The sequence below is a fragment of the Phragmites australis genome, chromosome 23 (genome assembly GCF_958298935.1).
Source record: "Phragmites australis chromosome 23, lpPhrAust1.1, whole genome shotgun sequence".
NCBI lineage: Eukaryota > Viridiplantae > Streptophyta > Magnoliopsida > Poales > Poaceae > Phragmites > Phragmites australis.
Window position 1 is genome coordinate 20025576 of NC_084943.1, and position 16621 is coordinate 20042196.

The following is a 16621-nucleotide window of genomic DNA, read 5'->3' on the forward strand; positions in this document are numbered from 1 at the left end:
AAAGTGAAAGAGAATTGGTGCAATTATTCTCTCTCGAATACCTACACCTTGTTAGCCCACAGGAAAAGGTTTTTTTGTCACTATTGACCATCGCAATACCACATACTCCCTCCGATCCTAAATATAAGTTTATATAGTATTTTTCTAAATACATTAAATATAAATCAATCATAACTTCAATGCACATTTTTACTTTATTATTCTATATATGTCCATACTTAAATGTACTATAATCAATACAATAAACTTGGCATCCACCTTAATTGTCGATTTGTTGCAATAATTGATGAGCAATAGGGTTATTGTACACTGCCTTAATTCTTGTGCGCAAGTCCAAATATACTTATACTAGCTAAGTGTTCGTATGTTACAACAAAAATATAAATTTTAGACCCGGTACTATCAAGCATAAACTCAAGATATAAAGATGTGGATGTGATATAGAAGCACTGCCGAACGAATATGTTGGGAGCAATATCGCAGTTTGATTTCAGATGGGATCCGAAAAAAGTAAGATATTATACACTAATTTTCCTCCTAATTTTTTTAATTATTTTTATTAATATAACGGGTCATATATCCATAATCGGTAACGAGACGGGGGACTGGAGGATGAGCGTAGATAGTAAAAATAGATAAATTATATAAATTTTAAGTGTTTTTATTAGACAGAAGAAGAGTATAGGGAGAGACGACGTGAAAAACAACTCTGTTTTATCCCGTAGAAATTTGTGATCGTAGAAGTGACTTGACAAAGAAACGGGCTCGTTTGGGCTTCATATATGATGCGGGCTGGAGTAGCGAGCCGGATTGAGCCATAACCTAAGACGGGCCAGGCTGCTTGCAATTAACAACCCATATAAAAGGACTAGCCCAACCGACCAACCCAGCTCAGCCCAACCGACCAATGGATCGGATGAGGCCCGCTGGGGCCCAATGCAATGCGAATCAAACGAGGACCCCCTCTGAATTTTTACTGTTTTACCGCTGTACTATATTTACGATCTGAGTGTCTGACACGTTGATGTTGTGCCTCGGAGAGCATCTCACTGCTGACATGGCGACCAACCACGGTACACAGGCATCGAATATGCATTATTGATTCCTTCCAGTCCACCGCCCAATGAAATTAGTAGTACTCCCTTCCGTTATAAATATATTTTTTAATATAGTCTCTAATATATATATTTTTGATCATTATTTTTTATTAAAATATATTTATAAAAATTATTGAATTTGTAATACTATATAATTGTTTTTAAGACAAATCTACACATAATTTTAATGTTTAATTTTTTCTATAACGACATTCACCATCCAAGCCCAGAGAGGCCCATCTTCCCAAAAGCTGCATTAAAGTACAGTGCAATCGCCTCCTTTCCAAAAAGAAAAAACAAGAACAAGAAACAATGAAACTATGGCTCCATCAACGAGGTTTTAATCAGTCTATTGAAAAAAATGTTATTTATAGGTAGAAATAAACCCAATCTCTAGTTTGAATTTGATATTGCAGCACCTAGCTTTTCGAGACCATTTGTTTAACAAAATCCGCGAACGGTACATTTTTTTACCGCAAAGTAGATGCATAATGAGTACAATATTTTTTTTCTTAGAGTTGCATTCATTTTCCTCACCTTTCACAGATAGAATATATTTTTCAAAAGCTAGTTACTACTTTTATACTATATTTCAAGACATATATAGACTTTTAATACTCTATTATATGTAAATCCATATTAAATTTGGAGAGCATGCTATATCCAATTCATTATGAAAGTTATCTATAATACTATCTATAGAAACATGCATAATTATTATAGCTAGCAGTTGAATATAATGCCTGAGATCACCGAGATGCCCAAAGCGAAATACCTGCCTAACTAAAGTGAACCACAGGTAAGTTGATCGAGGTGGTACCGTAGCCATCTAATCACATTTTACCTCACATTCTACCTTTTGCTAGGCCCACGCATAATGACATGCATGGGGACCGTGCTACACGTACGAAGAAAAATTATGAAGCCATTACGAAACGTCTGCCCACGTGACTCTACGGTCTCCATCACAGCGGGGTCCACTCATCGGTCATCCTCTCCAATGAGTTACACCAGTTCTCTCTTTCCACGCTCCTGTTATGTTCTAATCTTCACGGAAATTGTGAACTAAGCACGTGGATCTCACCACTACCAGCAGCTCGCTTGTCAACAGTGAGATGCCGAGGTAACTACTGGTCCATAGAAAGTACTCCAATCATATTACAGAAGTTGCAAACAAATCATATTGTAGAAAGCAAACAAATTATATTGTAGTCAAGTATGTAGTATCAAACGTTACGACATCTGAAAATGATTCATATGCAGCTCTACTTCTTGCATCTGCCCAGAAAAATATTTCTTAGCCAAGACTCCTCATCCAAGTCCATGACATAAAAAAAGTTAGAATTCTTAGACTGCATGCGTAGGAAGTATTGATAAACTGCATGTGCATCTCCGGCACCAAGCCTCAACCTTCTTTCCTGTAGCAAATAGTTCATGCACTCCTTTTCACCAAACTCAAGGTTTTCATAGCAAGCCGGTGATGATGCAAATTTGGAAGGCAAAAACGGAGTCCAAATGCAAAGTTTTCGCGTGGCTACTCCTGCAACAAAAAGTTCTAACAGCAAACAACCTTGCAAAGAGAGGATGGCCCCATGATCTAATATGTAAGCTTTGCCGAATTGAAAGTGAGACTCCGCAGCATCTTTGCAAAGATTGCCCATATACTCAAGAGGTGTGGAAGGTGATCACCTCTTGATTGAACCTTCAAGATTTTTCGGACATGGATGAGCATTTATCAATCAACAGATGGTGGCAATTGGTTTGTAGGAAAGTGGCACGAACTCACCATACATTATTTGACGGCGTTGTCATCTTTTTTTGGTAGAATATATGGAAGGAAAGGAATCGGAGAACCTTTGAAAACAAGCAGTTATAAGTGACAGACGTGGCGTTCAGACTCAAGGAACAGATTGATCAACATCGGCTAGCTCTCCCCTCTTCCTCTTAGTGTAGGAGTTTATTTGTGCTTTCTTTTAAGGCGCTCGGTCGGGGATGAACGGTTTGCTGTTGAAGCGTTCCTAGCCTCCCTTCTAGCTGGGGGGGGGGGGAGTGTGGGCCTCTCTGGCTTTGTTTGTTGCTTTCTTGCCGTGTGTGTTGTCCTGAGACCTTTTTTTATCATTTTTGTTTTTTCCTTCCTAATATATGATCGGCAAGCCTCTTGCCATTCCTTTCGAAAAAAAAGGTTTTCATAGCCCCCAGCTTGCACAACAAGAGAACTGAAGTTCTTATTCACACGAATTCTTGCTCTATCATTTAACTGTAGTCTTCTCTTTGCAGATAAATCAAGTTTCTTATGACATCTAAGAAACCTTGCTTTGCCAGGACTCAAATCATGATTGTGCTCAAGTGTCAGTGAAGATAAGCGGTACTTCTTGTCAGGATCATGTAGAACAAAATTTATTTTAGCTGGACAGTCTATTCTTGCAGAGGGATTAGGCTTGAATGTATTTTTTGAAGAGTACCGAGCTTTGCCTTGTCTGTTGCAAGCGAGAGTGAAGTATTGCACAACATTTTCATCTTGATCAGTTTCATTTTAGCCAGCTCGTGAGCTTCTTTTTTAATGGCAAAACCCTTTGTTCGAGCATATCTCTTATAAAAGAGAAAAGCATCATTCATATTATCAAAAATCATTCTTTTCTTGAGCTCAACAAGTGACAACTCTTCTTCTGCAACTTGGTCATTCGAATCATCTTCAATCTCCTCAATAACAAAGTCATCATCATCCAACATTCTTTCTAGACCAATATTTTCTGGATATACTTCATTAAAGATCATATCACTAGCTATTGCCTACGAGCGGGATTTAGACAAAGACAGAGTTGGAACCTGGATGATTTAACTATTAAAAGATTCCAATGTATAAGTACAAGTGTTGGTTAAATCTAAAACTAAAAGCAAAATAATCCACATGCAGATAGAGATAATTAAATTTTATGATATACATACCTTCGTGTGCTCTGATAATCCATAAATAAATTGATGTTTAAAAATAGATGGGACAAGAGGAGATAAGAGAGGGAAGTCAGGTTGTTTTGGAGGGAACTTTGGATGGTTTGACGGGAGTACTAATTATCAGATTTTATTAGTGGTGGGCCTAATTAATAACTGATTAGGAAAGAGACGGGGAGGGGGGCGTCAGATTTGTCACGTGCAGAGCTTGCTTAGTAGATATTTAGTAATAAAATCTTACTACGCATAAACTTTTCCATAATGAACGAGGGTAGGTAGATTCCGTGGCATGTCCACACCTCTCACAGTCACCGTCCTTATCCACCATGTCCTGCTGTGTTTGCTGCCCCTGTACTACTGCTGAAGATGCTTGCATTCACGCACGCACGCACGCGTGTACGAGCAGCCGCGGCGCACTGGTTTCTGCGAAGACTAGTCGCGCGCTGCCTGATGCCTCTGCCTCGATCTTTTGAAATCTTTACAGCTGCAAGCACGATGCCTCAGGACTAGTAAACTAGGACGCGATGCACGCACGCCGGTCGGAGCCAGCAACTCAGCAGACAGCATGGGTTCCTGATCACTTTTGTTTTGAAAGTTCAGAGCGCGAAAGGCTAGAAAGAAATCCAAAAGTTGATAATATAATCGATAGGATTTGTTAAAATAGATAATATATTATCAAATTTATAAATTTTGTATGCGTATTCGGCACTTTATTTATTAAAAATGAATTTTTGATACATTATAATGTGAAAACACGCCGACCACACTCTTTTTCGACAGCTTATATACCGAATATAGCACTATTCACTGTATTTGGCACTGAACTGAAAACACGTCGATCCATTCTTTTTCAGCACCTCATATATAAAATATGGTATTGTTCACTATATTCGGCATCGTGCCAAATATGACGAACAATATCATATTTGGTATCTAAGGTGCTGAATACAGTATCACCGTCTGTCAGCTTTGATTCACATGAATAGTATGATGGGTGAAAACCGATGAAATTGAAGATGGAGTCGACGAAATTTAGAGGAGAGACTCTAATGCTATATTAGAAAACGTTGTCACCTCTCTCGAGACCGAGTGGATGTATATATATGGGCTATCGAATTACAACAAGAGTTACAAACGGATTACACCTTATACAGATGATTTCAATCATATGAAATAAAGCATGGATACAAAACCGAGTTTATCTTCAAGTTCTATCTCTAAACCTATTCAAACACAAAAAGGCAATATATCTGTGCGCGGAGTACGTCAGAAAGATGCTGAGTTGGTTATGATAATTTTTTTAACTTATCCCTTTATTGTAGGTTTTGTGTATGTTTAAATTTATTTTTATTAAAATTAAATTAAAAAGAAAATATCACATAAAATAATAAAAATGTATATAAATAAAATATTATAAAGGAAATCACTCGAAGTGCGCCCTTTCGTGTGGCATCGAGGGTAATTGCAGTCCAGAGTATGCAGAGGGTGGAACCAAACATGGTCAAATGGGTCATTCGTGCCGGCCCGGCACAGGCCCAGCTCGGCACGGCCCGAACGGTCCATCTACAGTAACGGGCCGTGCCGTGCCGGCCCGCGTGCCTTCCCCTCGGCCCACGGCACGGCCCGTCGGTGACCGTGTCGTGCCGGGCCGGCCCGGTCGGCCTGACGGGCCGAAATAGATAAATATATATATATATATAAAATAAAAAAATATATAAAAAATAAAAAAATATATATAGAAAAAATATATAGAAAATATAAAAAAATAGATAAAAAAATAGCTACAAAATTAAAAATATATATAAAAAATAGAAAATAATCGAGCATTTACGTGCTGGGCCGTGTCGGCCCGACTCGGCCAGGCCGTGCCGTGCCGGCCCGTCGTGCCGCGCGCTCGGCCCAGGCACGGCCCGTGACCTCGTGCCGTGCCGGCCCAGCCTGTCGGTGATCGGGCCGTGCCGTGCCTGAGCTGTGCCTACAGTGCCGTGCCTCGGGCCGGTCCAGTAGACACAGCCCATTTAGACATCTTTAGCTGGAACAAATTTCTATTTTCTAGAAACAAAAATCACGCGTGACGCCAAGGAGCGGTGTAACGACTTACTAAAGTGAAATTTCCTATGTGCATACGCAGCTTATCATAACTATTTATTTGTATTAAGGTTTATATAAAAACTTTTGAAATAGGTGAGAAAAAATAAGAGATAGATTTTTTTTTATTAATAGAATAGAATATCCTGACCTTTAACCTCATAAGTATTAGGTAGGAGATATGAATGTTTAAAATAAACTGTATGGGTATAAGCTCATAACAGTCATACGATTTTGTATTTCTCCGACTTTCTGTGTGCAACGTGAGTTATATGACAAACACCCATATTCTGATTCTAGATTATAATAATCTGATCCCCAAATCCAAATGGTGAAATTATGATTATACAATCAACAGCTATGCCAAACACCCAGATTCGGATTCTAAATTATAATAATCTAACTCTCAAATTGTAACAATCTAACAATCGTTCCTCAGCTTCCACGCATTGTGAGAGTCACAACTACCAAAATAGACATTAGATTTGGTGTGAAATACCAAACTAGACATTGGACATTTATCTATCCCGAGCGTCCCCTCCCACCCCTCGCTCGTGAAGCTCTCCCCGCCCCTCCCTACCGCCAAACCCCTCTCACCTCCACTGAGGTGCCTCTAGCACCCCTCTTTCCTCCTTGCTACCCCTCCCTACTGGTCGGCAGCGCTGCATGTCGATGGCAACGGCGGAGAAAACAACAGCTCAATCGAAGGAGGGCGGTAGCAGCTTCGTCACACAGAGGTAGATCCATCACTGGGGTCCATGGCTCGCGGGCTCGGCAGCGTGCGACAGGCACGGTGGTGCTCAGGCCCCGCTGTGAGCCACACCGGCATCGGGCCAACACCAAAGCGGCGTGCACGAAGGCTCGATTGAGGGACTGTGATGCTTGCCACAGCCTTGATTAGGACATAGGGGTCTTGAAGTAGATGGTCGCTGGCGGGGTTCAAGGAGCTCAACGCCGGAGCTGAGGAAGATGAGCTTGCCTCTTTGCCTCCCGACGATGATCAGAGGAGCATGTGGCGAAGAAATGCATAGGACCTCTCAGCTACGCTGCTTTTGTCTTCTTTATGGTTTGGCTGGGCGGATCTGGCTCATGCACGATGGAGTTCGCACGGCCATGGCTCAGTTGCTGCTCGGTGGTGCTCTACAATGTGGAGTTCTGCGCGTGAGAGAGCAAGGAGGCAAGAGGAGGAGAGGCTGGAGAGCAGCAATTGTTGGGTCTCGACAACACACAGGACCGCGCACACAACCACCTCGTATCAGACCACTGTCTCTCCGACCATGACCAGTACGAGACCGACCAGTACATGTCCGAGCACGACCAGTTCGGAGATTCGCGACTGCGAGCGAGCAACTAGTCCTCCGACCATGCAAGCGACCAGTAGTACTCGAGCGATTACACGAGTGACCAGTCGTGCTGTGCTCGACTACGTGACCGTCACGCACGAACTCGATCACGCGATCATGTAGCTATACGTGAGTCTCGAACTTCCCGGCGTGGATACAAGGACGAATACTCGACGAGAACAGAAAAGCAAGATTAAAAACTCTCTGGAGGAATTTTTACGATTCTATTCAACTTATCTCAACTTGCGATTTTTTTGACTTATCTTAGCATACAATCCAGAAATTACAACTCTATATTTATAGCGAACCGCTAACTTTGAATCTTAATATGAATCGTGCCATCCCACGATCCGATTCTAGACTCTAATTCTGACTCGAACTAGACCCGTGCACACCGCATGTTATGAAGTCCTAAACACATTCGAACTAAGACTCTGACTTGAATACGACTCTAAGCCGCGTAAAACGAATCGACCCACGACCAAGATTAAGTTCAACAACAACTGCTTTTGGTGGCTTGGCAGTGAAGGTCATTTGTAAGGACAAAATTATCATTTGCTATTTTAATTTGCGAATTTGTATTTAAAATATAAAAAATAATAAACAGAAAATATACACTCACAACAGCTAAGTATTACAGACATTGCAAATTAAAAACAACAATCCAACTCTCTCACAATTCAAGATGCTAAACAACTTAACTTTTTACAAGCCCACTTCTTACCATCCAACTTATAAAAATTTATAATCTATAAACTACTTTTTACCATGTACAGCTAAAACAAATGGACAGGATTAGCGTGATGAGATTAGTCGAACCTCTCTTCAGTCACACATTAGTAAGTCGAGTTGGCAACTCCATTATCCTCGTTACTTGGTCACTTACTTTTCTAATATTGTTCGTGGGTTGCTATTCTATGAGCTAACCCACCGGATGATGCATGGCTATATATCCTTGAAATTTTGAATTACTCTACATGTTCATATCTGCAAAGCTGATCACTTTTCGCAATAGCAACAAAAATCAAATGAAGCCCACAGTTTCGATATTATAGGGGAATCATAAAAATCACTCGGGTGTTTATTGCTCCCAGCACCGGATTTTTAGTGCGTTGGATTTGCTTTTGGTTGCTGACACTTTTGACTATATATAACTTAAGGATCCGTTTGTTTGGTTTTATTTCTAATTTCTTTGAAAATCTGTATTTTTGGTTTTTTTTAAAAGTTGCTTTTGGATATTTGCTGTTAGATTTTACAATAATTTTTAGCTTCTCAGCACATTATTTCTCTAAAAAACTACTCTTAGCTACCTTCTAGTTTATTTTCTCAAAAACAGACTTCTAATTTTATAAAAACTATTTTCTAACAAATCCGTTTATTTAGATTTTTAACTTCCGACAGAAGAAGAGTAAGAAACAACCTAAAACAAATATATCCTAAACAATGGCCACCACTTTAGCCACTTTGGCTATATAAAACAAGCCTGCCTGCTCTCTACCATTCACAAACACCGTCCTCCAAAGCCAAGAAACCAAGACCATGGCCAAACCCCTCGTCCTTAGCGTCCTCCTTATCCTCGCGGTGGCCTCGACCGCGGCGGCCACCACGCTGACCCTCCACAACCTCTGCCCGTACCCCGTGTGGCCGCTGGTCACCCCGAACACCGGCTTCCCCTCTATCTCCGACAACGCCGTCCGCCTCGACGGCGGCGGCCGCGGGCTCGTCTCCTTCCGCTTCCCGCCCAGCTTCTGGGCTGGCCGCGTGGTGGCGCGCACGGGCTGCGGCCGCTCTCCCTCCCACGGGTGCGAGACGGGGAACGCGCCGCCGGCGACGGTGGTGCAGCTGGTGGTGCACGCGGAGGGGGCTCAGGACGTGGCGGCGTACAGCGTGAGCCTGGTGGACGGGTTCAACGTGCCGGCCGTGGTGAGCCCGCAGGCGGTGGGCGGCGGGCAGTGCCCGGCCCTGGGGTGCGCGGCGGACCTGAACGCGGGCTGCCCGCCCACGCAGCGCGTGTTCGGCGCCGGCGGCGGCGTCGTGGCGTGCAAGGGGTTCGCGAACTACTTCAAGGAGCGGTGCCCGCTGACGCGGACGACCCCCACCGACGTGGAGCCCGTGCCGCAGCGGTGCCTCGCGCCCGGCGAGCTTAAAATCGTCTTCTGCCAGGCCGCCATGGTGGACGCCGCCGGCGAGCCGGGGCTCATCCGCACCGTCGTCGCCGACAACTAGCCGGCGGCCGGCTGACTGATCGTAGCCACTACGTATTTAGTTCGTGTGTTTAATGAGATTAAGTGGGTAGTTAAGTGCGTATCACTCGTGTCAGACCGTGATCGATCGAGGCTGTAACTGTTATGTGTTTGGCTTCGTTGCCATGTCCGGCCGGCCGTGCCCTGCGAATAAAGCGTACGTACCATCAATCCATGATGCGTACGTAGTTTGTTGTACATGTGTGTTTACGTGTGTCACGAGCTAGCTATTCACTAGAAAGACCGGCATCTGATAGCCCCCCTTCGCTGTTAATAGGTAATTATTGAAAAGAACATGATAAATTACATAGTAAGTAGTAGTAGATATTAAAGTATAACAGTTGAGTGGTGTTGTCGTACTTGCTGCAATTGTGCTAGTCGGAAAATACGATCCTATCCTTACACAGACATAGGCTATCTCAACCGTCTATTCTTCTCAATTAATTCTCATTTATTTGTTAATTTTTTACTTATTTTATATCTTTTCTAACATATCTTTTTAATATAAATCTAAACATAAATAAACTATTCTAATAAGCTATAAGTTTTGATCTAACGAAATTTTTTAATACAAGTGAGAGAGAGGATGCATGCACGTGAATGGAATGGGGTTACATGAAGTTATTATTAAAATAAATTTTATAAGATCAGATCTTGTAAAAGACATATTTCGTGTGATAATATATGTCATCTCACTCCTCTTTAACCTAGTCTTACATCAAAAAATATGTAGCTAGATTCTTTGACCTAACTGTTATATCAAAGAATATATAGCTAGGTTAGAATCTCATTAAAAATCTTTTACAAGAAGATTCAATAAAATTTAGTTCCGATTTAGTTTGCTCTTGGACGTGAAGTACGCACGTCAAGTCATCCGAGGACGCATTGCAACGTAGCGATTTATGTTGACATCAAAGGAAATGAAACGCAGGGAAAGTACTAATACAATAGAGTATGCTATTTTGCTTTTTTAGAGTTAGGTCATCTCCAGCATAGTCTGTATCTAATATTATAGTACCTAAAAATACTGTAGCACTCTAAAAATACTGTAGCAGTAGCACTCTAAAAAATACTGTAGCACTCGAATTTTCTCTTACCAGCCTCTTTCAGTGCTGAGGAGAGGGAAGTTGGGACTCTAAATTTGCCGAATTCTGTAGCACCGTAACACTGTTCACAGAGGCTGACTGTGTGTCCGGAGGGAGGAGAAGAGTAGTAAAATGTAGGAAATAAGTTAGCTGTTGGAGATAGAAAAAATAAAAAGTATTGTAATAGTATTAGAGGATATTGTAATAGTGTTATAGGAGATGAATTTTTAAAGTATATGTTGGAGATGACCTTACACAGATGTATACTCAGCTAAAACCACTACTCATCAGCTTATTTTAGCTACGAGTGATCCATCGAATATATGTGCAACGAAAATCAAGTTTTGGATAGTTAGTAGAGATGGTGGTACTCTGTATTCACTTTGGGATTAAATTTTATGTTTGCTTTTTTATATTTTGTTAAAGTAGATTTTTTTAATGATATGTGACGTATTTATCGATATCGAGGCGTTTATTGTGTCCATGTCAATTTCCAAACTTTATATCTCCGGTCTTTAGTAGATATTGTGTAAGTGTGTACTAGTAGATGTTGTGATTTGGAATATCTGGCCTTTGATTGCCTCTCTGGTGTCGGACAAGTGGGGGTTTCGGTGGATCGATGTCGGGCGTAGTTTGTAGGGTAGGTAGTAGTAGGTTTAGGTGTAGATTGGTGAGGTTTCTAGTTTTCTTGGTGGTGCCGTCGACGGTGACATCATGCGAGCTTTTGCTTCGCCACGCTTTCTCTGGTGATGCTGCCTCCTTCAGTAACGTTCACAGGGACAACTGTGGTATGGTCGGTATATTTTTGGGGTTCTGGGTGCCGTCTTTGGAGTTGACTCCTTGCCGGCTTTTGCTTCTCTTCGGTGAGCTTTGTTTCAGCTCTAAGGATGATCATGGTAAGGCGCTTGTTAGGTATGATGGTGTTTGTGTCTTTGTCGGAGCCCTAGTGTTGCTGTTGTTGCTGTCGGACTTTGTTTTAGTATGTGTGGAGCGAGTTGAGGGATATATTTGTTCCCCTTTGTTTTTTTCGAAATGATCTTGAGTTGTTGCGTCGTTGGATTGGTTGCCGACGACGGCAGAGTGTTTTTCTGGGTCTTCATCCCTCACGTGGTCGAGGGTGGTGACGCAAGTAAAGTTTCCTCAGCCATCCTGGGGATGTGCCCGCTGACGTTCGTTCAGTGGCTCAATTGCGCTCCAGCAGTGGTCTGATATGCTAGCTCTTGCAGCTTTTCGAAGGTATGGAGGCAATCATCATGGTCGGTTGGAGGGCTCGCCTCCGACATGGGTGGTCTATGTCGTGCTCGTGTGGTGTGACGTTGGTTGATATCGGTGCGGGAGGTTGAAGATGATGAAATGGGCCTGAATATAATTGGGGTTGTACTGCACTTCTTTTAATACAATCCGCCCTTCTAAAAAAATTGTACCGGTGCTTCTGAGAAAATGTGCAACGATCTTGACGCGAGATGGTGCTTTGACCTACAGTAGTTATTTGGCTTGGTCCTCCAGCGCTCAGTGAGCGGTGATCACCGAGTCCCCGTGTCGTGTTATTATGAACTGGCTACTGCAGTCCAAGTCCAACTCGGCGAATCGACATGAGTAAATTCTGTCGCGAAACTGGACTGGGCTATCTAATTGGGCTGTCCAGAGCACTCCAAGTATTGTTTTTTTCTGAGATACTCTTGGGCTCACTTTGTTGTGTGGGCCTAAAGGACGGCTCAATTCGGAACATGATAGCCCATTTGTTCAGGGCATCCTCTGGTTGCTATCCTCTGTTTGGATCGGGTCCGAAATTTTGTCGGGCCTCAAAAAAACTTGGGCATACCTCAAAAACAAATTTATAGCGAAGTTAGATAACATTTAGAAGCTAAAACACCCCACTCATTTTTTCAGTCAAAAATTTAGGTTGATCTAAAACCAAATACTATTCTCTTTGCCTCGATTTTGACATGAACCAAGTTTTAACTTGCTCATTGGGTCATATAGACCAAACAGCCCGTAGAACCATTTCCCATATGGCGGCCGATTGATGAAGTTGCATGTGGTGCATGCACACAGGTCAATTAGGTTATCTCTAGTAGGTATTTTAAAAATTCATCATCTATAATACTATTATAGTATTTCCTAACATTAGCACAGTACTCTATTTTTTTTTAACTCCAGCAGCTACCCCTTTTCCTACTTTCTATTATCCACTCCTCCATCCGAACCCACAATCATCCTCTGTGAACAGCGACATTGGAAGAGATAGTATCTCACCCCTATACTGTAGCAATGGAAGCTACCTATGCTGGAGTGCGAAATCCGGCAACGGAGGTGGCAATCCAGCCTGCTACAATGATGCAGGTGCGTTTGCCGTCTCTACTGGAGCTGCTCTTAGAGTTACCATGGACCGTCGATTTTGTTTTTCAATCCAAATTTTGTCGTGCGGTTTAGAGCCTAAAAATTAAGAAAGTTAAAAATAGACGTGTCTAGGTAAGCTCGAAAGGAGGTTGGCGGTTCCATACTATAACAGTTGAAATTCTTAAAACTAAAAAAACTAAAAAAAATTCCAAAAGAAATAAAAGAATTTGCAAAACTATATAATCCTAAATGTATATATGCATATATATTTGATTGCTTGATTTTGAGCTAATATAAATATATATATAGTATATACATTGTATATATAAATATACATATGTATATACATGAGGGAAAATAGAAAAGAATATAAAAGCCTCTAGAGTTATATGGACCGAAGCTCACCTCCTTCTTTCTCCCTCTCTCCCCCGCTCTCTCACGCCATCGTGCTACGCCACTGAGGAAGCCCGAGCCGGCCATGAGCCAAGGAGCAAAATCGACGCGCATACGAAGGAGAAGAACTTCTAGAAGCTCGCCAGCTACGGTTAAGCACTGCGGTTAAGCAAAAATCATGGCCAAGTACTTCTTATCCCTAATCGGAATCGAGCTCAAATAGGAGTATGAGTTCATGCCGCCACTGTTCAAATCGAAGCCGAGTCGCCCGCAAACTCAATATCTTCCAGGTATATAAGGAACCCTAGACCCCTCCCCTAGAGCATCCCAAAGCAAGCCATCGGTTTAAAACCGAGAGTCACTGAGAGAAGCTTGTCCGGCACCACATCGGGAAAGAGAGCCGCCGCTGTCGATCTTGACCGCCGTAGCTCGATCGTCGCCGCCGAAGAGCTCTCTAGCACCGCAGGAGCGCAAGGAAGCCTCCCGAGGCAATCTCGACCGCCCATTGTCACTGGAGCACCACCTACAACACCGACTGAGGAAGAACACCGCCGTGCGCCGTCGCCAGCCTCTTTGGAGCTTCACCGACATCGACGTGAGCCCTAGGTGAGTTCCACGTGAGCTCGTGTCTCTGTTCCACCGCTCGCCATCAAGATTAGGTCACCAGACCGCCATTCCTGTGGGCTTCTAAGTAGTGCGCCACCCTGGGAAACACCATCGCTGCCTCTATGTCGCCGGAGATGAGAGCCAAGCCATCTGAGCCATCCGATGTCAAGCCAACGGCCAAGATTAAATCCCCTTATACCCCTTTTATGATCTAATCTGAGAGCGCCACGTGGCATACTTAAACCCAGACAACCTTTTGCTAAAGATGTCCAAATGGGCCGTGCCTACTGGGCCGGCCCGAGGCACAACACTGTAGGCATGCCCCAGGCACAGCACGACCCGAGTCGAGATGGGCCGGGCTAGCACGGCACGAGGCCACGGGCCGTTCCTGGGTCGAGCGCGCGGCACGGCGGGCCGGCACGGGCACGGCCTGGCATGATCCGGCCTGGCACGCATATACCCGGTTATTTTCTATTTTTTATATATATTTTTAATTTTGTAGGTATTTTTTTTTATCTATTTTCTATATATTTTTTAATTTTGTGGCTACTTTTTTTATGTTTTCGAGCTGACTGTGCCAACGGGCCGCTCGTGGCATTGTGCCCATCGGACCGACCGTGCCGCCAGGCCGAAATAGGCCCGGGTTGGCCCAGCACGGCACGGTGACCGACGAGCCGTGCCGTGGGCCGAGGGGGAGGCACACGGGCTGGCACGGCACAGCCCGTTACTGTAGATGGGCCGTTCGGGCCGTGCCGAGCCGGCCCATGCCGGCCCGGCCCGAATGGCCCATTTGACCATCTCTGCCTTTTGCCACGTCACTTGCCAAGTCAGATGCCACATCAACGATATTGTCTATTGTGTCGTGCCATCTTAGCTCAAGTAGCTCAATCAATTTTTCTTTTTTTCAATTATTTTAATTATTATAATGACATCATAAATAGTATATATTACGCAATAAATAGTTTTTAGTGAAAACTAAAGAAAAGGTACCCCTCATTTTAAAAGGATAGACAATTGAGGTAAAATAATTTTGGAAAATAATAATAAATAGAAAATTAATTCCTAATAATGTTTAATAATGTTTATTAGGTTTATTTAAATTCTATTTAATTGTTTTAAAGAGTTTATAATTCAAATAAATACTAGAAAATTTCAGAAAAAAATCCCAAAAAATTATAGATAGCTTTGGAAAAATTCTAGAAAAATTCTAGCAATATAATTTCATCTATATTTAATCTTATTAGTCATGTTTTAATCTTTAAAAAATCATAACTTGTTAATTATAGCTCTGTTTTGACTCTTTTTTTGCCAGATTGTCACGAATAGTGTGATCTTGTTTGTGATGATGTTTGTTGTGTGATATTTGGTCCTTTTTGTATCTTGGTCTTTATGTGTTGTTATTTTTTGCGTATGTTGCGAGTAGATGCCAACGTTCAGGAGGAGCTAGAAGGTCTGCAGGATCAGGATTTCGAAGATTCAACTGAGTTCAGCGAAAGCAAGTTGTATTCTTGAAAATATTTATCCTAGTTTTACAATTTTTTTTTTTACAAATATGCATGCTAATAATATGTTGAAAATCCCATGAGTTAGGCTTTACCCTATTTTTCCTTATCTCCGTAGTATGATTTTGGGTTATGTAAGGGTAGATGATGCTTAGCCTTGTTTTGGGTTGGTAATCATAATAATTGCTCTACAAAATTGATAATGGTCATATGCAACAATGATAAAATATGATGGAATAATTTTTGTAGTAACATGGCATAGGAATTTGAGCATGTGGTATGATCGGTAGGTGATGTACGATTAGAAAAGTGTTATCCTTATTCAAATCTAAGAACCGATTCGTGAGGTTACCTTTCTGTGCTTACAGTACAACCGCAAGCCTAACATGGGATGGACCTAGCTAAATAATTTGCATTACTCTCAGCATAGTGTAGATCATCTGGTAGTACGGGGAATAGAAGAGATTGACTTCTTTTGACCCGTAAGGCGCAAGAGGAGGCTTCTGTTTTTTAGGTGGAATCACACGACGGTGAACCCTTAGCGAGTAAACATGTGCTGAGAGGGGTATTGTAAATGCTTTATAGTGGATTTCTAGCGCACACCTCAGAAGTGTGTAAGAGTTTTTTATCGGCCAATGAATGCTCGGTAAAATAGGAAGAAATGTCTTATAGGTAAAGTAGAACCTCTACAGAGTTAAAAAGTAAATATTCAGTCACGCTCACGATCACGAGCGGCACCGAAAACCTACTATGATTATAACTTGATTTTTTGGTTAGTCTGATCAACTGTGATGGTGGGAATCATAATTGAGGGTCATCAGTCATAGTGGTGGGAACTATAATTGAGGTGTTCAACTTTAGTATATGAAATTTTAGTTAAGTTAGTCAATTGTTGGTTAAGTCAAGATAGATGATATCTTGAGTTGGTTTGCCATTCACTTAATTATTATTGTGTTTTTTAATTATTTTTACTTA

General features: G+C 42.1%; 1 protein-coding gene across 1 annotated transcript; it reads left to right on the plus strand.

The window, feature by feature from the left end:
- Positions 1 to 8956: 8956 nt before the first annotated feature.
- Positions 8957 to 9918, plus strand: LOC133905739 (osmotin-like protein). The gene has a single exon (XM_062347500.1). The coding sequence runs from the start codon at positions 9017 to 9019 to the stop codon at positions 9701 to 9703; it is 687 nt and encodes a 228-aa protein (XP_062203484.1). The 5' UTR covers positions 8957 to 9016; the 3' UTR covers positions 9704 to 9918.
- The last annotated feature ends 6703 nt before the right edge of the window (positions 9919 to 16621 follow it).

Excerpts from the sequence above, each read along its gene's own strand:
- LOC133905739 (XM_062347500.1), top strand. The coding sequence starts at position 9,017 with ATGGCCAAACCCCTCGTCCTTAGCGTCCTCCTTATCCTCGCGGTGGCC.